This window comes from Hippoglossus hippoglossus, chromosome 12, assembly GCF_009819705.1.
Source record: "Hippoglossus hippoglossus isolate fHipHip1 chromosome 12, fHipHip1.pri, whole genome shotgun sequence".
Taxonomy (NCBI): Eukaryota; Metazoa; Chordata; class Actinopteri; order Pleuronectiformes; family Pleuronectidae; genus Hippoglossus; species Hippoglossus hippoglossus.
This window is the reverse complement of record NC_047162.1, coordinates 11,052,671-11,074,033: the sequence shown is the minus strand read 5'-3', so window position 1 is coordinate 11,074,033 and position 21,363 is coordinate 11,052,671. Positions and strand designations below refer to the sequence as shown.

General features: G+C 44.0%; 1 protein-coding gene across 3 annotated transcripts in view; it reads right to left on the bottom strand.

The window, feature by feature from the left end:
• The window catches only part of LOC117772130 (mediator of RNA polymerase II transcription subunit 13-like), a 77,515-nt gene that overhangs the window by 25,876 nt on the left and 30,276 nt on the right, over positions 1 to 21,363 (bottom strand). For all 3 annotated transcript variants that reach the window (XM_034603075.1, XM_034603074.1, XM_034603073.1), the window contains exons 3-4: positions 4,803 to 4,887; positions 1,104 to 1,187 (exon numbers count right to left, since the gene is read on the bottom strand). In XM_034603075.1, the coding sequence (XP_034458966.1) occupies positions 1,104 to 1,187; positions 4,803 to 4,887 (169 nt within the window). The remainder of the gene's footprint in view (positions 1 to 1,103; positions 1,188 to 4,802; positions 4,888 to 21,363) is intronic.

Genomic DNA, 21,363 nt, shown 5'->3' with positions numbered 1-21,363 from the left:
GAAGCCACCAGCATTCTTTAAGTATCTCCACAACTTTCTCCTCTAATATATTACCAGTAAGAACTGTATATTTCACATTAGACTGCTTTTAGGTACGAAAAAGAAATAGCTATATTATTTTTCTTGTCAGAACACTATTAAGTATGCAATACCAGCGACACACGCTGTGGAGATGTCACGCAGTGTGCCTCACTGAGGGACTTCCACCTGCTTCGAGCAGCTAAACCTGAGCACAGCACAGCACACTGCACTTGCATCAGCAACTTTCTGCAGCCAGAGTTTCCTGCGCGCCTCCTAATTCGCACCACATTTGAATGACAATGCAATTTACAGCTTCTACAGTTCAACGCAAATATAAATAAATGGTTGATCTTTGTGTTTGCTGCCTCTAAGCAATATTGAAACAGATTCCGAAAATGAGCCATTTGACAGCCGCTGTGAGTGGTTTCCTTCTTTTTTTGAATACTCAGCATTTGGGGGTCGAGACGTGAGCGACGCTGCGTCGTCACCTGCAGGAGAAGGAGGAGCGGGACGGGCTGAGCTGTGTGAGGGGGCTATAATGGCTGGAGCAACAAGTTGAGCTACTGTCATCACACCCACCCCTCCTATTTACTCAGTTTCAGGCTCTCCCACACTGCCTCCACAGTTACACAGCGTGACACCGACACACACAGCCGCCCTCCCCTCAGAGAGAGAGAGAGAGAGCCAGTGAGAGTGAGTGGTGAGAGCTCGACTCAGCTCATCTCTCACCTCTCACCACCGCTCACTGTCCTGCTTTTTAATGGTCTCATACCATGAGCCAGCCACTGGAACATCAAGGAGAGACACTGCCGGCTGCGGCGTCACACTCGCACACACATGGTCACACACGTGGGCAACATGTGGTGCGTGATCGCCGATCAGCCACAACATTTAAACAGCTGACAACATCTCGTGTGTGTGTGTGTGTGTGTGTGTGTGTGTGTGTGTGTGTGTGTGTGTGTGTGTGTGTGTGTGTTTGTGTGTGTGTGTGTGTGTGTGTGTGTGTGTGTGTGTGTGTGTGTGTGTGTGTGTGTGTGTGTGTGTGTGTGTGTGTGTGTGTGTGGATCTGAACGCTCACTCACCTGTTGCCCAGAGTCTTCTCTTCCAGGTCATGTGGCTTGAAGAACCACCTCCCGAGCCGCACAAATCCTTTATCCATCAAACACCTGCAGCAGCGAAGAGAACGGGGGAGAAAGAATATCAGTCAAATAAAAAAACAAAGACAGACAGGCAATGGTTTAATCTCTCTCTGTACATCTCATTTAGTCGTTCGCTCACAGGAGGAGAGTTCAACACAGTACAGGAGCCTGACATAATTAAAACTTCAGTAATGCAGCAGGTAGCAATTCCTGTGAAGAGGTTCTCACTCAACTCACTGCTGATTTCTGAAGCCGACAGAGAAAAACAACCATTCACACTCTCATTCACACCTATGGACAGTTTAGAGGAAGCCAGAGTATCCAGAGAAAACCCACACAGACATGTTGGAAAACATGTAAACACCACAAAGAAAAGCCCTTGAAACCTCCTAGGTGTAGGACCACAGTAGGCTGACAGAAGGGCGACAGTAGGGCTACAGTAGGTTGACAGTAGTGCCATAGTAGGGAGACAGTAGGGAGACAGTAGGGAGACAGTGAAAGAGACAGTAGGGCGACAGTAGGGAGACAGTAGGGAGACAGTAGGGAGACAGAAGGGGGACAGTAGGGCGACAGTAGGGCGACAGAAGGGAGACAGAAGGGAAACAGTAGGAGGAAGTAGAGATACAGAATGGCGACAGTAGGGAGACAGAAGGGCGATAGTAGGACAACAGTATCCAGAGAAAACCCACACAGACATGTTGGAAAACATGTAAACACCACAAAGAAAAGCCCTTGAAACCTCCTAGGTGTAGGACCACAGTAGGCTGACAGAAGGGCGACAGTGGGGCTACAGTAGGTTGACAGTAGTGCCACAGTAGGGAGACAGTAGGGAGACAGTAGGGAGACAGTGAAAGAGACAGTAGGGCGACAGTAGGGAGACAGTAGGGAGACAGTAGGGAGACAGAAGGGGGACAGTAGGGCGACAGTAGGGCGACAGAAGGGAGACAGAAGGGAAACAGTAGGAGGAAGTAGAGATACAGAATGGCGACAGTAGGGAGACAGAAGGGCGATAGTAGGACAACAGTAGGTTGACAGTAGAGCGACAGTAGGGCGACAGTAGTTTGATAGTAGGGCGACAGTAGGGCAACAGTAGGGAGACAGAAGGGCGACATTAGGTTGACAGTAGGGCGACAGTAGGGCAACAGTAGGAAGACCGTAGGAAGACCGTAGGGCTGCAGAAGGGAGACAGTAGTGAGACAGTAGGGAGACGGTCAGTAAGGCAACACTCCGCCACCACGCCGCCCTGTATAGAAACAGTTAGGTGTTTTTTTATATTGAGTATAGTAAGTTTTAGTATCTCTCTAAAGCCAAATTGAGCAGAAAGAGATGCAGAAAAGAAATGTTGACTCTCTGACTGTTAGAATTGGTTTATGATTTTAGTTATAGCACATAAACGTCAGTAGCGACGGTCCCTGAGCTGCAACTGAGCAAAGTTTGAGATGTGGAGTTTATGACAAGTGCAGAGGATGCGTTTAAAGGTAGATTTAATTTGCCTGCCCTAAAGGGCTGTGCGCCCCACACACACACGCTTTTCTTGTTTCTTTAATTAGATCAAAATTTGATCACATCAAACAGTTCAATCATCGTGCTCCCTATTTGGCGATTCCTCCAGCTGTGCGCTTCCTCACATCATTTCTGCCTCCTTTCACAGACAAGACTCAGCGGTCAACGCCCTCGTCTCTGTGTGCAGGTGCCAGAGAATTCCCCGCTAGATCCTCTGACCCCAGTCAAGGAATTACAAAATGATTTTATGGCCTCCTCTCCACTCAGCCAGACTCCAGCCAGCTATCCGACGCTCTCAGCCTCCAGCTCTCCCATCTTTGGTACGTTCTTATCACAGTATCGTTTCCTTTTCTAAACCACGGCTGCTCACTTCACACATGATCTCTCTCTCTCTCTCTCTCGCTGAAACTTTTACTTTTATCATGAGATTTACAAAGAATTTGTCTCAGGCGAGAGGTGGAGCAGCCGAGTGCAGCAGACAGTCGCGGTGAATCCAGCGGGGGGATCCCCTACTGTGTTCACACATCTAGTTCTCCTTGATTTCCACAGACATTATACTAGGAGGCCAGGCAGAGAAAGTCCGCAGAAACTGCAGAGCGTCTCATTCTTACAGTTGCGTTCACTCATGCACCTCCTCCAGAGAATATACCTAGGGACTGCGGAGTTCAGTGCATGTCCGGAAATCAGACCCACAGTAAAGTACCTAAAAGCTCCACTATGCAGCAATTGCTACACACACCAATAAACATTCACATCAGCTTTACTTGTCATTAGCATCTACAGCGATTCTGAACAATGATAAGAAAAATACAAGCGGCCTGACACAGAGGTCAGTTTCCCCTGTATCCTATGACAGAGGAAGTGGAAGTGATCCCCGCTGTGTTGAAATAGTGAGTTATAAAAGGAGTTAGCTTCAAGGTAATAGGAAGGTTAATTCAACCTGCCCCCTATGATGATCACTGATGCTTAACTTAATAGAGAGCAAATATGTGCTGCTTCATTTAACAGATGGCTCTGAGTCAGAAAGGAGAGCTTTGGGTACTTGAGCAAGTGATTCAGTGCTCAGGTTATAATTTCATTAAGGTGAAGCTTCTGGAAGGAACTGCAGCTGCCTATCAATTAGACCTTAAGTTGTTTTGTTTGCTGAATCAAGTGTTTGTATCAAGTATCTTTCTTGTGCATTTTTTTTATAGGAGAAAGATTATATTTAACGTTTTGAGGACGGTTAAATGTTCGAGAGTTATTTTTATTATACTGTAGTAAACCACGTTAATACAGTATTCTGGTTAATGCATGTGGGGATGTTTTAACTGAAGTCTGTCTTATCTGCTAAACTTTCTAATCACGATCTACACGCTGTAAATACAACAGAGCCCATATGTCAGCTGATGTATATATTTAAAACCTGCATGACAAATAAATGTAATTGAGGTTTGATATTTCACAGTTTAACCATGAACTAAATTTATAAATAGCTAATATTAAAAATATATATTTTTCCGTGAAATGTAAATATTAATGCACATCCTTTTTTCATTCTGGCAGATGCAGATACCAATATATCTGTGAAAATATATATGTTGTTGTAATTATTACTATTATTATTATTATTATTTTTGCATTATTGGTGTACAATGTTATAACAATGTGTTCACGTTATTATGACATTCAAACACATCAAGGTATAATGTGAAACATTATATGTCCAACGCTCTAAAGGTAGCATCATTTCTCAGTGACCAGGTAAAGTGGAAAATATCAGAAAATATCTTGTTATAAGGTGAAAAATATCTTGTTACAATAATTGTTTGACCTTATGCCATAATACTGTTGCATTTCACTTGTTCTGTCATTGCAGGTGTAGAAGCATAAAGTAGCCCAACATGAAAAGAACCTTAAAAAAACGTACTTCACAACCTGACTTAAGTCAATGTATTCTGTTACATTTCCAGTTAAACTGTGGAAAACCTAAAAAATGCCTCTGCATTATATTCCTCATTAAAAATGTATGACATTACAATGTGATTGTTCCTGTTATGTAACATGTTTTCATATTCTGAGTATGTCATTCACGTCCTGACTGCAGTCTCCTCACTGTGCGGCTAATGAAGTGCCTGTGGAAAACGATGATGGTTTTACCTTTCCAGCAGGTTGTGAATGGCCTTGAACAGGAGAGTCCTGCACTCGTAGGACAGTCCGCACTCCCACAGTCCCTCCTCGGCCACTGAAACACAGGCGGAAAAAAACGCAACCATCAAATTATGAATCCTAATATGTTATTTAAAATAAGAATTAAGTGACAGGCAAACATCTACATTCACTTGCCTGAAGGTAATAAACAGCACATAATTCAGCAGCATGTGTTTATAGCTCACTCGGTAAAAACATGTGCTGATGAGAAAACCTGCACATCACATCAGATATTACCCTTGAAGTATTGTGTTCACGTGTGTGTGTGTGTTTGTGTGCGTGCTTCATGCCTGTGTGTGTGTGTGTGTGTGTGTGTGTGTGTGTGTGTGTGTGTGTGTGTGTGTGTGTGTGTGTGTGTGTGTGTGTGTGTGTGTGTGTGTGTGTAGAGGATGCCTGGCTGTACAGCTGTCAGGTTGGCTGCCGCGACAGCCCAGTCAAACCCCATGCAGTTGTCAAGCCCAGTTAGCAGGAGAATGAAAGTGTGCCTGTATCCGTGCAGGCTGACACACATGCTTGCGTGCTCAGGTCCGTACATGCAAACAGAGTTTTAGATCAACTGTTTTTTTTTGTTCGTGTTTGAAATCTAAGAAATCAGCAGCACTTTGGCTCGAGCCTCTGACGCACCAGCAGCCAGTTCACATGTGTGTCAAACAACTCTCCTCATTTCTTTTACCCTGCAACCTTATACCACGACACCAACCCCCCCTGTCGCCCTTCTCCCAAAAAGCAGGAACACACACACGTGCGCTCAGACACACGTGCGCACACGCACACACACACACACACACACACACACACACACACACACACACACACACCAGCCAGTTAACAGTGTTTCTCTTTGTTCTTTGCCATATACCTGCAGGGCTGCTGGAAGAACTGGATGATTGTGGGTGGGTGTTTGCTTATAGGGTGGTGGCAAACAAACCAAGCATCACAGAAATACACAAGAAAAAGAATGAGAGGCAGTGGCAGATCGCCTGGGGGATGGGTGGCACATGAGGTTCTCCCTTTCCTCCTCCTTCTCTTATTTCTCTTTCCTGATTTTCTTTTCTCTCCTTTTTCTGCCTGTGTATTCCTTTCTCCTCCTTGGTTGCTTTGTTGATATTTCCCTCCTGTTTTTTTTTTCTTCTTCCTCTTCATACCACAGTGAATGAAATTTCCTTACTCGCCAGAATTACCCTGTAACCATGGAAACGCTGGCGGTGAGAACATGGCGCCCTGGCATTCAATTTCAACACTGGTCCCTCCCGCCCCTCACCCTCCTCCTTCTCCTCCTTCCTCTGTTCTATTGCTTCCAACGCCCCTCCACCACCACCACCGACGCCACCCGCCCCCCACCCCTCATTTACTCCTGCTTCAGGGCTCAGACAGGAAGCTCGCTCGAGCCAGCTCCTCTACAGAGGGGAGAGATAGAGCAGGCACCATGAGCAGAATGCCAAGTCTCCAGCAAATCCAGCTCATTAGCTCTAGCCGTCGCTGTACCTCTCTCACTCTCTCCTGCTCTTAAAAATCCCCCCAAACTTTTCTCCTTTCTCCCCAACTCTGCCATTCCTCCGCCACTCATCTTCATTTACTCTCGTCATGACCAGCTCCCACAGCAGGCGCCTGGCCCCCACCACTCAGAAACTGTGTCACCCACTCCGCAAACCTCACGTCCTCCCAGCGCCTCCATCCAAAAGTTGACAAAACGGAACCGCACGCCCCCTGATAAAGACGTTAAGAAAAAAAACCTCCACTTCTGATCTCCTAATTCCTGCATTTGATCTTTTTAGAGCCCCTGAAAGAGGAAGAGTAACATGTTTCACACATCCTAACAGCGGCAGCAGCACAAACATGCATGCTGGAAACATGCAATCCACATTAGATGCTCCTGTTTATACTGTAGTTGTCAGAGAGCCAGCTCACTGCACCATATCAACCCGAGGTGTGACAAATCACTTTTGCAGGCAAACAAGGTCGAGCATCCACACGAGCACACATACATTATAAATACAGGAAAAGGAGTGTGAAATACACTATGATCTGATATATTAAAAACTGGGATGTAAGAGGCATGTACTTGGAGGAAACACCATGAAACTGTCATTTCACCGACAGTCAGTCAGCGACCAACACGATTTGAGTTTTTACTGGCTGTTAATCAGAGGAGGAACACAGATGGCCCAGGGGAGAAGCGTGCTGCAGACACTAAATGCACAGCTAAGTGCAATAGGGCTTTAAAGCATCGCGATCCATCATTCATCACAGCCTGAGCTACAGGGAACTGCATCGTGCCTGAAAGACTTTAAAAGAAGTGCATGTAGTCAACCTCGCTCTCAATTAGATTAAACTGAAGGCTCATCATTTCTGTGTGTTTTTACTGAGAACCACTGATAAACAGCCAGACATATTTCTTTTAAGAAGATGCAGAAACATTCAAAAGTTGTTTACATCACGATTTTCTGTCCCACATAAACACAAATGTAATGTTTGATTCCAATGAAAGAAAAATGGATTAAGCTCCAGATTATGCAAGTTACATTTTTTTACAAAAACAAAGATATTTAATTTACCATTGATTGCAAATCATCCTATTTGAAAAGCAGATTTTATTTGGTATGTTATTTGTCTAAAAACACATGATTTGTCTATCAAACAACAATGTCACTCAGACAGTGAATACCTCCACCAAGGGCTCACTGTGAAACCACAATTAAATTAATTAGATCCGAATATTTATTTGGATGTGCACAAATTTCACACACTCATAAATATCATGCCTGAGTTTTTTCAGCATGATATATTAATCATTCTTAAAAAAAAAAAAAAATCAATGAAAATGTTATTAAACGCCCTATCTTGCAATGTTAAAGAAGGTGGAGAAAAAAATCCTACATCCCACAAGAATAAATGGGTTCTTTCTTGGGTCATGTACTGCCCTCCTACAAATACATGTTGCAATCATTTTTTTATAATAATTTTTGTTAAATCCAAATGGTCAAACAAAAATGTACAGATGTGCATGAGTGCAGTGTATTTGTGCTTGTGGCGTGTGCATGGATTTTTTTCCCCTCACTGTCAGAGAAAGATCAGGGATTAAAATTCTCAGCATCATGACAAAACAACCCGTGTACTTATGCGTTCATGTTCATTTATGCAGTGTGTGTGAGAAGTGGCTTCCAAAGTGCCCCGGTGCACATGCAACCCCTGTGCCCGACTTTGCATGCGTCTGCCTGCGTACTGTACGTGCGTGCGGTTGTGTGTGTGTGTGTGTGTGCACAGTGAGGTAACGTCCTGACAAATTCATGTTTATTCCACACAACCTTCCCCCCATCCCCGTCCCCGTGCCACAATGCTCTTAACTGCAGCGCCACCCCAAACACAAACAGGCAGTGATGGAACTGGGTCGCCTCCACCACTCCTCTCTCTGCAGCTTCCACCTCTCCTTCCCGTCCTCTGTATCCAAACCCCGTCTCTCCATCTCTAGCTGCCTGTTTCTCTCTGTCTCTCATCTTCTCATCCGTCTCTCAGCACCTCTCCCGCCTCTTTCCTTCCCCCCCCCTCCAACTGTGCCGGTCTCGCACCGCTAGGGGGAGTGACCACTCACAACTCCAATACTGTGCTAACAAACACAAAGATGGTATTGATCTGAGAGGGAGAGGAGGCGGGAGTTGAGGTGTGACAACACTCTGTCTCACGCACGATGACACTTCTCCACACATTTCCTTCCTTCCTTCCTTCCTTCCCTTCTCCCCCTCTCTCTCTCTCTACCTCTGTCTCTCTCTCATTTGTTCATTTGTCCTGGATCAATAGCACCAGCAGACTTGGCGTCCAGTGGTGTCTCTGGATTGTGCCGGCTAGGGACTCTCACTGGGCAGTTTGTGTGCATGTAACATTGTGTGTATGTGATTTCACACAAAACCCCAGCGCCACTTTACTAATTAGCTGCCCTGCTGCATGTCTGAGCAGAGGTGGGTCTCTGCTGCGTGCGTGTGTGTGTGTGTGTGTGTGTGTGTGTGTGTGTGTGTGTGTGTGTGTGTGTGTGTAAACATAACTTACTATCTGTGCTTTTCCAATAAGAGAGAATGATTACAAGGCTGCGCAAATGGACAGAAAGTGAAAGAGAAATAAAGGGACACGAGAAAAGAGGAACAATATTGACGATGGTGATGATGCGTCTCTATTGTTTATTGTGTGTATGTGGATGTGAGAGTTAGTGGCAACATTTATTGTGATAATCATCAGAACATCATCTTGATATCAAAACACTCAAATTCATCCATGTGAGTTCAAGATTTTAGAGCCTTTTCATAATCAAACAGTAATTAATTATTAAAATTTAAGCTCTAACATTTGTTTATTTTGTTGACTTTTACATTTAGAACTACTGTAAATCTGTAAACAATAAAAAAATCTTCAGAAACATGATCATGTGGGGTAAGACAACTAAATAAGAACTGGGGCGAGGGCACTTGATCCTTCCTCAGCACAGACAACGTGACCATCCATGTGTATAATGTCAGGTATGTGCTCTGAAGAGAAACTACCCATGTAAATGACACGTCTATAATCGTGTTAGTGTCATGCTAAGCTCTCATTGCGTTTTAAACGGCGCCACCTGTCGTGACGTGAGCGTTAGCGACTCGTGAAGGCGCCGAGATGCTGAACGAGATCTGAAGATGTCAAATGAGAAAACTGTAAAAAGCAGAGAACAGGCTGGACAGCGAGCAAAGAAAAGTGATTGTTGATACTGATATAAGAATGCGATCAAACCCTGCACAGGCTGAATATTATTTTTGCTTTAATGCTACAATTTGAGTTTTGTTTTTAAAGTAATTAATTGATTGGCACGTTTTGACAGTTATCCACTCCCTCCTCTGTTCTTGTTTCTTGCTTCTCTACACTCAGTTGTATTTTCCAAAAACAAATGGGGGGAAATTCCCACTGAGAAAAGATGTGAAGCAGTTTGCTGAAATAAGCAAGCAGGGCCAATTTCTCATTTAACACTCACACAAACATTACAATATCATAAAGTTATACCATTATTCGTGTAGAGGGAGACACACGAAGCCCAGAAGGAGCTATTTAGAAATCTTTGCGTATATAATAACAGCGGTTCATTGTCTTCGTGCTGGCTGTTAATACGGCAATAATGTGCTGTGTTATAGTGGCACTGAGCAGAAGACAGGTACAGCAGAAGTTCATTCATGGAAAGAAGAGGACGAGCTTGACAGTGTGGCCCATTTACCAGTGTGGGAAGTTTTTCTAGAAGGATATTAGGAGAACTTTCCCAGGAGTTTATTATTCAGGAACTTTACTTCCATGTCCACTGGACAAACCTGCTTCCACATGAGCTCCAGTTTGAGGTGTGGCAGGTAAATATGAACATGTTAATTCATTTTTAGGTTTGTAAAACTTAAGGTTTTGAGTTTGGCTGTTGAATATTTTTTGTTCAAAAGGTCAAAGCTTTGCTATATGTTTATTTTAATTCGGTTATTTTCCCTCACTTAAAGTTTTAAGACTCTAGAAACACGCCCACTCACTCACTATGAATCACACATTTTAATGGTGTATTCTCACTTGGGCGCGCTCAAATATTTCCCGAAAATTTTACCAAATTCAGGGAGATGTCCAGACTAGTCTGAAAACAGCTTTAATCTTATTTCATCACATCTGGACGACGATGCTCTGTCCACTTTCCTTCACTTTTTCAAACTTTTACTCATTTCCCACTTTCTCGCTCTTCTGCCCTACCACAGATGTCTAGACGCTGTGGCCGTCCTATCTTCATAAGCCTGCACTTAATGAAGATGCCTCATGTTGGTGGGGACTTGCTCCGCTGCCTGCTCTATAATCCAATCACATTCCTAAAATGGGATTAGAGTCAATGGCTAATGAAGCTGAAAACAGCAACCTGCAGTGAGAGCGAGACAAAATTCAGCAGATGTCGCTCTATAAGAGACTGAGATGCTCAGAGACACCTTCAGGGGAGGACCCTGACCTGTGCTCCATGCAGCCGATGGGTTACGTCATAGCACAGTCGATCCAGTTCGGGACTTTTCCGATGTTTCAGCCAGTCATTGTTGACTCAATCCAAACTAACATCTCAGATTGTTATCTTGTGAAGCAAGGTTTAATCTCTCAGTGATTGCTACTATAACAGAATACGGACGCTTCCAGCATCTGTGTTGAAAAAGAAGCTTGTTTGACATCAGACGTACATTTCCATGGAATTTAGAAGCATTCTCCGTCCATCAGTCTCGCTATTTCTCAAAAGATTAAAAGATAATACAGGCTTTTGTGTACACCTGTCACATTTGTTCAGCTTTGTCAATTTGTCCTGATCACAGACACACGAGTATCTTATATAACTGCGGAGAGTTTTGTGCTCTGTAACAGCAGCTAATTCTTTGCTTGAGCCCACTCTCTCTGGCTTAAGAGGAAGACTGTGGAGCGAGAGCAGAAAGAAAATCTGAGCACCATTTTGTCTGTGTGCTACATCGAGGAAAGGAGCCGCTCTGCAGACCCAGGTGGTCTGTTATTGCTCCTGTGTTTTTCTTCTTTTTTTTTTCTGGTTTGAGTCACAAGAGCATCAAGCTGGCAGGCGGGAAAGAATAACTTCACACTCAAGAGCAATTTACAGGACCAGGCGAGGTCAATTAAACAGCTTGCACTGATGGTAAAAGGAGGACATGGCAATCCGATCCAGTGTTTTGTGAATGCGTATGATTTCCAGTGTATGCTGGATTAAACATACAGAGGTTATACTTGTTGGAACACAATGCATGACATGTAACAGGTTCTGATTTCAGCCTGAAAATTTTAATTTTGCACCAAAACAAAGACAAGGACACACTTTCTCACCTTATCTCTATCTACTCTTCAGATCATTACCCGTGTCCATGTCGCCCTCATGTTCTCGAGTGACGTGATCTCCCAAAACTTTCATGGACACCCCTTAACTCATCATATCAGTGTCTGTCGCGCTTCTAGTCACAATTTTAAAAATTCAGACAGCAGTGAACCGGCACCTCTGCTGGCTTTTGAACAGGAAAATACTTTTTCGGTACATGTCAGGTTAGATTTACAACTTCTGGTTAAATCCACGAATTCTGGCAGTGTGCTTTTCAAATTCTTGCAGTTTCTCTTGCTGTCCCTCTGCACCGCTTATCCTTTTAAGAGTCACAGCGGGCTGAAGCCATTCCTACAGCTGGCATTGAGCAAGAGGCACGGTACACCCTGGACAGGTCGCCAACGTATCGCAGGGCTCAAACATACACAAATGCAAACAACACACAGAAAGGCCCCGGCCAAGCTGGGATTCGAACCAGAAACCTTGTTGCTGTTCTGTGCCCATTAGCCATATAGTCTAACAAACATACACTGAGTACATATATGTAATGTCAACAAGCTGAACACACACATGGCAGGCACTGAGACCCAGGAAGCCCAGAGAGGTGGACAGAACGAGGGGCAGCAGTGACAGCGAGGAGGAGGAGGAGGAGGTGGTTCAGAGAGAGTGAAGGGATGAGGGGGAAATCTGGAATCAATTAGGTGACTGAGATGGAGTTGCTTGCATAGTTGTGGGAGTGAGTCAGACAGAGAGGCAAAAGAAGGGTGTGAGTGTTGTGCCATGAGTGTATGTATCTGGATAAACACAAGCTCACAAAAAGGCAACTGCGCCATATCCCAGCTAAGTATTGAAGAAAGTAACGGTCCACACATCTATTCTGTCCATCTCCATGTTTTTGTCCATCTTATCCCCCCCCCCTGACAGCAGCACTCTGGAGTCGAGTTGCAGCCAGAGAAGCCCCACCTCTCCCGAGCTAAGGTCAAAGTGGAGGGTAAGAATGGCTGGCTGGCAGCGACCGAGGCCATGTCAACACAGCAGCTCTGAATAATCCCTTACACAACTTCCCCTCATTACTTCTACGCACACCGAATTCACTGCTAAATGTTTTTTTTCCCCCCCATCGCTGGCTATGACGACAGGGGAATTTGACTTACAAAAAAAACTTAGAGCTTTTAGAGCGCATGCAGAAAAAGCGGTGAAGATCTGGCTGTGCGTGCAGCTGAGGTTTGCAGAAAAAAAAATCTGAATATGCAGACATGTGCATAGAATATATCATGTCACACGTTGAAGTCACACACAGATTGTGGTTTATTCACATGGGCTCTGCTGCACAGCACGTCACACTGCTTCCAGCAATGTGAATATACTTGGAGCCTGGAGCACCTCTGCTGGCATGCAAGAGGAGGAGGAGAGGACAGAGAGTTGAAAACAAGGGAGTGCGAGTGTTACTGTGAGTGTGTCTGCTTCTGTAAAACAGCAAGAATAACAGGAGGTATGGAGAAGAGAAGCAGACGGACAGAGGGATAAAGTGACCAGGTGTTATTCTCCGAGGGCTCATTCTCTCCACGTGCAAACAGGGACTCTTTCCACAGACAAACATTTTACGCACTCCAGGGCGAGGGAATCGTCATGGCAATGTGCAGGAAATAGGGTGGAAGATAAATAATTGAACAACAAAGAGGGATGATTCCAGGCATGATGTTACACCGCCACGCAAACACGAGCGAACACCAGTCGCTCACAGCTCAGATTTTCTCATCATGTACACGAGAAAGGAAGAACGTCAGTCCTGGCCTTTCACTTTCTGAGAGATCGAAAATGTTTTGTTGTATTTCTACAGAATATTGTTCATTTGTCTTTCATTTAATAAACAGAAATAGAAACAGAAAAGTTTCAGTTCCTGCAGTTCCTCTTCAGTGTGACGCTGCACGTGACTCCACAGAGAATGTCATTAGTAAAAGAGCATGTTGACGGTGTAATTTATGATTGACAAGATATTGATGGTATAAGTGCAGAGTCAATGTTGTGATAAAAACAGTGACTGTTACACCGGCATCGAGAGCAAAGTGCGATTATTCTCTAATATAACACACCGTAATATGTGTAGAGGTGAAGATTAGAGGCTCAGGCCGTGAGGAGGAACGTCATGGAGAGAGGAACAAAAAGAACGTTAGAGTAAAAGAGGAAAGAGATATATTAGAGATAAACGGGCTCTGTATGATGCTGACAGTAAAACAGTGTGTAGGCCTCTCGTCAGCCCTGACAATCAAATAAAGAGCCAACTGTGCAAAGAAAAGCCAGCAACAGTATTATCCCACATTCTTATGTAATTTGACAGTCACTTAGCTCATTCACTCACACACACACACACACACACACACACACACACACACACACACACACACACACACACACACACACACACACACACACACACACACACACACACACACACACACACACACACACACACACACACACACACACACACCTTTTGATGTTTGGCTTTGGAATGGATGCTAGGTGATAAGTACACATTTTGTTATTGTGCTCTCGTGGAATCACAATTAGAATATTGGATTTCGTCGCAGAATTAAAAGTAAAATAAATAAATAGATTCATTAAAATCTGTAAGCACATATTCCGTTGTTTATTTGTGTTTCCATCGCTGATTGTGGTGAGGACGACATGTATTTATAGTTTGTGTATACAGATGTTTCTAAGTGGTGATGGTCCGCATGACGGCATAATAATCCACGTATCCTTGGGCCTTTTAATACCTGAATTTGATGCCTTTGTGCTTCATCTGAATAAAATCATGTGACCCTGGGTGGATGTTATATTGTCAGATATACTGTAAATGGGCCATAAGGGGATTCAACGAAGTGAGTGCAGGAGAGGAGAGGAGAGGAGAGGCCACCTGATTTTATATATTTCTTGCAGTAAAAGACCTTAACAAGTTTATTTCAATATACCCAAACCCTAATATTTATCTATATAGACAGATGTGAATGTGAATATGTAGCCCGCAGGTTAACAGTCTGTGTGGAGAGATACAGACGCGGAGCACATTGACAAAAATGCTCGGCTAGCTGCTTTTTAATCTATCTGCATTCTTAGGTAGATAGCTGATTATAGAGATGAGCCAAAATATTGTCTGGATCTAAAACACCTATTACCTAAGTATTGCTGTTTGGGTTTTGTGTGGAAAAAAACGTGTGGACTCGACTGAAACTGTGTACGACAAACGGAATGAGGAGTCTTGGCCCAGAATCCGCTGACTACACAAGAAGTCCCAAAATATTGGTCGTTGCCCCCAGAGGCTCAGAGACTCCTCGGCAGCTGATGGGCTCTGAAGATAGTTGTGGAGTGGAAGAGTACACACACAATGACGCGGACTGTGCAGCAGCGAGTGGGTGACGCTAACTCAAAAATGCACACACAGAAAATATCAAATTAACATCAAAAGAGAAACAGCCCTTAAACCTTCACCTCTCTATAAAAACACAGCGCCTGCTCTTTTCTTCTGACTTCCACCTCGTGTGAGTTGTTTCTCTTTCCTTCTCACCAACCGTGTCATCGACTTGACACTGAACTCTGCCCGTGCCTGCTCAGACTGAATCCACCGACTGACTCCCTTCGGGGCCACACAGCCCGCTTGCGCTCGGCTCACACCACGGCACCACATCAGGGCAGGTTATTGACGAAAAGAGACGCGTTTGACTCGTCATTCCAGCAGACGAGGCGTTTGTGAAGTGGGAGACGAGAGATCGACTGCGACTAGAGTGGCCTTTTGTCTGTCGTGTGCGGAGCCGTCTCCAGGGCACGAGGTCGGTTCAGGACCTTGATATTTGGATTCAGGTGGAGCGAAGCGATACGTCCTTTTGCAGAGTGCACCTGCAGCTGTCAAAAATAATCTGTCAGATGTCAAACAGCTAGCGGAAGCCGGACATCCATGTATCAAGTATCTGGTAGATTTCAACACAGAGAAAAAGAGAACACCTTTCTGACTATCACGTGAGAATTGAATAAATGGAAATGTTCTGAATAATGCAACTATAACACCGTGTAGGCGATTAATATTCACAGTGACGTTGTTGCACATTAAAACCAAAGAGGCTAAATTAAAATATAAGAGCATGATATCATTAATCACTGCAGCATTCGCCAGGGCGGCTGGAACTAGCCGCGTAAAAAAGGGCCCGTTTCTGTGGTGTTGACCCTCATGTTAAGCCACAGACACTTGAGCACCTCATTAGAAGTGAATGGGCCTCGAGGTGGGAGGCAGGGCGGCTATTGAGAGGCTTAGCGGGACTCCACAGGGCTTCCTAACTGCCACTAGAGGGGGAGAGGAGGGAGACGGAGAGAGAGAGAGACTGATTGACAGCGAAGCCCCCCCCCCCTGCAAGGATTGTGGGAGAGATGGAGCGATCACCTCGCTGCAGGCAGCAGCAGTTCATTCATTCACAGCGGTGCCTGCATGGTGTGTCTGCTCCATTGAGAACTTAATGTAAAGAATGAGGACACATTTCTCAGTCAGGTCCTCAATAGTTTAGGAGCAATTTAAAAATAAACAGCTGAGATGTCTCACGTCACCTGTGAGGACGTGTTGAATTCAATCTTTTCAGATCAGCAACACGTTTCCAATGGGCAGCAACAGTTTGACAACAATATTCACAGCCGCGATGTTGCATGTTGTGGCCACAGTTCAAACCATTTAGTCACATTTGCGCCTGCACCACAGGGTGTTACGTTACCGTTCATTTGTTTACGGCAGCAAATTAGATAAAGTAGAACTTGATCTTCTTTTTTTTCATATTCAACCACATAAATTTTGCATGTATCGTTTTGTACATTATATGATGTATGATGTGGTTTTTACTTAAAGTGATATGGTGATGAGTTTAATATCACAGGGTAAATAAATATATCTAAATTAAAGTCAAATATCACAAGAGTAAAGTCATGATATTCCAATAATGAAATTGGAATTTTATGAGTAAAAGTCATAATATTTCAATAAAATTAAGTCGTAATTTTAGGCTCCATGTCATTTTACGGGGGGGGGGGGGGGGGGGGTGGGGGGGGGGGGGGGGTATCAGAAGATTAGCCTGTCGCCTGTTGTTAAATTGAGGGATGTGGAGCATTTTGTCAAATTGAACTTTAATAAATGATTAAAAAAATTACAAAATACTTGATTTGGCTCATGAGAACCACAATAAACAAACAAGTATCAGGACTTTGTGCAAGAAACTTTCTGATCTGAAGAAAGAACCTCACTGACCTCTAAGCCATTCTGTTGGATGCTGATTATTTCGTAGTATTATGACTTTTGTTCTCAGTAAATTACAACTTTATTCTTGTAATACTACGACTTTCTTCTCAATAACAACCTTATTCTCAATTTTATTTTCCTTAAATACGGCACTAATACTCAGAAAAGGGTGAAAATTCGACCAATCCAAAGAGAGAAACAATCCAGATGTGCAGTTTTTACAGGGTTGAGTGGGAATTTCTCAGAAATGATCGCTGCTGCCGGGATCTCATTATCCCAGTTTTTTTAACACTAGATTCTAGTTACTATGTCTTTTGATCCAGAAGTGTGGTTAATCAGTATTAAAGATACAGATACGGATGAGGGCGCATATTTGTTTCACTGGTATCACCAAGAAGTGATTTTCATCCCAAATGGAAGAAATCAAAAAGGGGGGAAAAATAGGAACCTAAATATTAAATATAAAACTGAATAAACAAACAGCTGTTATTGTCTTTTCAGGCCTGTGTTTAACTTCTTTCACTGCTTTAAGTGGTTCAAAATGTGACTGAGCTCATTCCTGACAGACAGCCGAGGCTAAGAGTCAACATGTGGAGGCTTTCAGTCTCCAAAAAAAAACTCTAAGTAATTTTCCTAATTGCTTATTGTTTTACCTAACAGCTGTGGCCCCTATAGGAGAAATAGCAGCCATTGTGGAGGCATTGATTGAGTGGTTACTGCAACAAAATCAGCATTTCTATGCTGGTCATAAAAAACGCCAGGGGAGAAAATCAATCTGGCCGCTGAAGTCACTTGATGCAGAGGGAGAGGCCTCGAAAACTGCAGAAATCAAAGGCTGCTGGCGCGTCTTCAAAAAGGGAGGAAGGAAGGAGACAACAGCCGTATTCATCCCACTTAATCCTTGATCATTTATTTAAAAATATATTTACATCATATGGCTTCATTTTTTGATGTTAAACAAATTTAGCTTTAGTCGGCGTATCATAATTCTCATGTCCTGAAGCGACATAAACCCAATGTTAGAGTCAGACTGAAATAAGATGAAGAGGAGGGCTATTTTTATATAGAGCTAACATGGGGGCTTTTTGTTCTAAAAGTATTTCATTATTGTTGAGGTTTTTGCCATGTACTTTAATTGCTGAAAGCTATTGAGAAAATATTGAACACCTAACAAATACTGCTTTGTATCATGTGACGTATGATGACACCCAGTCAGTCCAAGTCAATTTGATGCAGTTTTTCCTTCCCAGTAACGATTATCTAATACCATTACATTTATGAAAAATAACATCTTATGCAACATATTTTTACAGCTGTCTGCTACTAACCCTGAATGGAAGTGATGATTGCCATCATTGTTGTATGTCTTGGCTGAGATTAAACAACTTGAAAAACTAATACATGCAGATAATGAATGCCATTTCATTATCTAGTTTGACAATCATAACTGAAAAAAGAACACAAATACATAAATCTAGGGGAAACACAACAATTACTTCCTTTAAATAGCTGTTAATGTGCACTTCCAGCGTGAAACATTACCAAGTTGCAGATATTTTAGCTACCTCTGGCTAAACGTTACACAACTGGAAATTACTTCTGCATCGCTGCTCGTAAAACAATGCTTGCCAATGGCAGTTCAGCGCAGCTTCTGTTTTGATGCGGTGAAGAAGAAGTGACTTATAGGAAAAGAAAACCGCAGTTTTATCCGGGTGAAACTAATTTACTTATCGGACCGGGTCATAGATTTGCGCACTCACTGATGCCCAACATCGCAGACGACTGACCCAACATTTTCGGCATTTCAGAGGCATTTACAATGCTGGTATCAGTATATAAACATCTTTAAGGAAATCTAAAAAGACAACATAGGACTCAATGGTGCACCAGGTTTAAGACGGAGACTATAAAGTGCAAGTAATTGGTAAAGGGTCTGTGTTTATATAGCGATTCTCTAGTCTTGATGACCACTCAAAGTGTTTTACTCAACAGTTTTGCTGTAACTCATTCATGCAGTATGTGCAGAGCCTTCTCAGACAGCTTTCTGGGGTCAATTTCCTTCACCATCTTGCCCAAGGACACCTCGGCATCGGGAATAGGGAGACTGGTTCAATCGAATTTGTAGATGTGAGGCAGCTTCTAACAACTATCTGAGGAAAGAAGTCTAACTATGACTGATCAGATGATGGATCTACTGTCTGCTGCTTATGAGGGCGATGGCGTGAGAAAAGAAGTGGATCCTGTGTTTGGTCATTTCGCTGCACAGGCCCCTGCTGGAAGGGAGGAGCTGGAAAAGGTTGTGACCACGCTGAGTGTGAGACGCCTGTAATGACTTTTCCTGTTTCCTGTGCTCTTGAAGAGTCCGGGAGGAGGAGGAGGAGGGGGGAGCTGTTCTCACTGTGCGCTGCATGTTACACTATATGTTATATATGTATCTCTATCATTAATCCTCTGTGCAGACATATCAAAGGACAGAGTTGAGTGATTCTTGTGAGCCGCACATTTCTGTTTATTGTGTTTCCAAAGGGCCGCTGCAGTTCAGGCCTGAGAAACACGTCTCCTCTTTTCTAACTTACACATGAATCACGGCACTAGAACACAGCCGCCTTTGTAATGAGCTGCAGAGGCAAAACACAGGAGAAAAAACAAATACATAAACAGACTCTATTTGTATTTGGGGATTCCAATAAAGGATATGCTATACAAGCACTGGATTGTTAATCTTTCCGAACACTAAAGCAGAAGTGTCACACTTTATTTCTTCCCTTTCCCTCGTGCTTCCCTCCACCTTCCAACTCACGCTTTGCCCCACCCCCCCACTGTTGTTTCCCATATTTTCACAGTTTCACCCTCTCATACTTTACACAAATATAATTCCCTCACAAATTCTTTTCTTTCTGTCCTCATCTTTTCCCTCTCTTCGGTTTCTCCACCTCTTTCTGGCTCTCTCTCTCTCTCTCTCTCTCTCTCTCTCTCACACACACACACACACACACACACACACAAACACACACAAAGCTCTCATTCTTTCAGTGTGTGGCTTTTCTTTCAAAACTGAAAGCTTGCAAAGGAAAAACGTACACCCCCACCCTTGCTCTGTGCAGCTGGGAAACTTCACCCCTACCATCTCTCTCTCTCTCTCTCTCTCTCTCTCTCTCTCTCTCTCTCTCTCTCTCTCTCTCTCTCACACGCGCACGGCACAGGGTCAGGAGGTCACAGGCCACGCCCGGCAGGCCCACAAGGGGTGGAGAGACGAAGGAGGAGGGAAGGTAATCAGAGATTCTCCGTCCTTCCCCGCAAATTTGCAGACAAGTAAACATGACTGAGGCGATTCTTTCCTCACGCCTCGCTCTGCTTCCTTCCCTCCTCGTTTCCTTCGCGTTTCCTCTCGACACGTGCGTTTGCCCCCCCGAGGAAAAGCCATCCCGCCACCACCCCCAGAGGAAGCTTTTCATCTCCGCACGATGAATTTTAAAAGTGAATATGTGACGGCACTTTGTCCACCCTCGTCAGAAACAGCCATAGCCGCAGAACAGACTGATAGTTTCTCGCACGCAGATATGAGACGAGGGAAAGATGTGAACAGGAGGTGCGAAGTGACCAGTTTTTCTAAATAAGTGTTGTTTTTGCTGGCAGGGAGGCAAACGAGAAAATAAAAGAAACATGTGCGGAGCAACTCGCCAAATGCATATCTGAGTGCCCAAAGAGAAATCGCAGATGTTCTCCTCTCACTCTGCACAAAACCACTTCTTTTCTTCTTTTTTGAAGCACGAATTCCCATCACACACACACACCCCCCCCCCCCTCCTTTCTCCCTGTCTCACTATATGTATCTCTCCCTTGTCCTTCCCCTCCCACTTCTTCTTCCCACTCTTCCCGCCCCTCTTCCCCTCTTTTTCTTGCTCATGTTTTCTTTTTCTTTTTGCTATCATGGAATCACCGCTTTCCACATGTGACTCACTTTTTCACCAGCCGAAGCCAGACAGGGAGAAAAAAGTCAAACGCTTGTGTCCTCTCTCTCTCTCGCTCTCTCTGCCTCTCTGACTCGGCAAAGCTGAATTCCTTCAGGGTGGGGGGGGTGGGGCTCTTATAACCTCCATAGGTCTCCCTCCTTTTCAGCGAGGTTGTTTCCTATTGAACACATGTGTCAGCCAGTGACCTAGTTCCTGAATCAAGCGCAAAAAAAAAAAAAAAGATTGGGAGGCTAATTATTCATTCCCTCTGTTTGAGTTGTGCTTTGGAGAGCTGTTCCTATAAGACAAACCCTGGAGGAATAAAGGAGGAGGCCTTGATTGGCAACCGCACACCACCCCTCCCACCTTTTATTTGCCAAGGAACCAAGTGTGGTCGCGGGCATTCGCCACCCCTAACATCACAGAGAGCAACCCCAAGAACAAGGG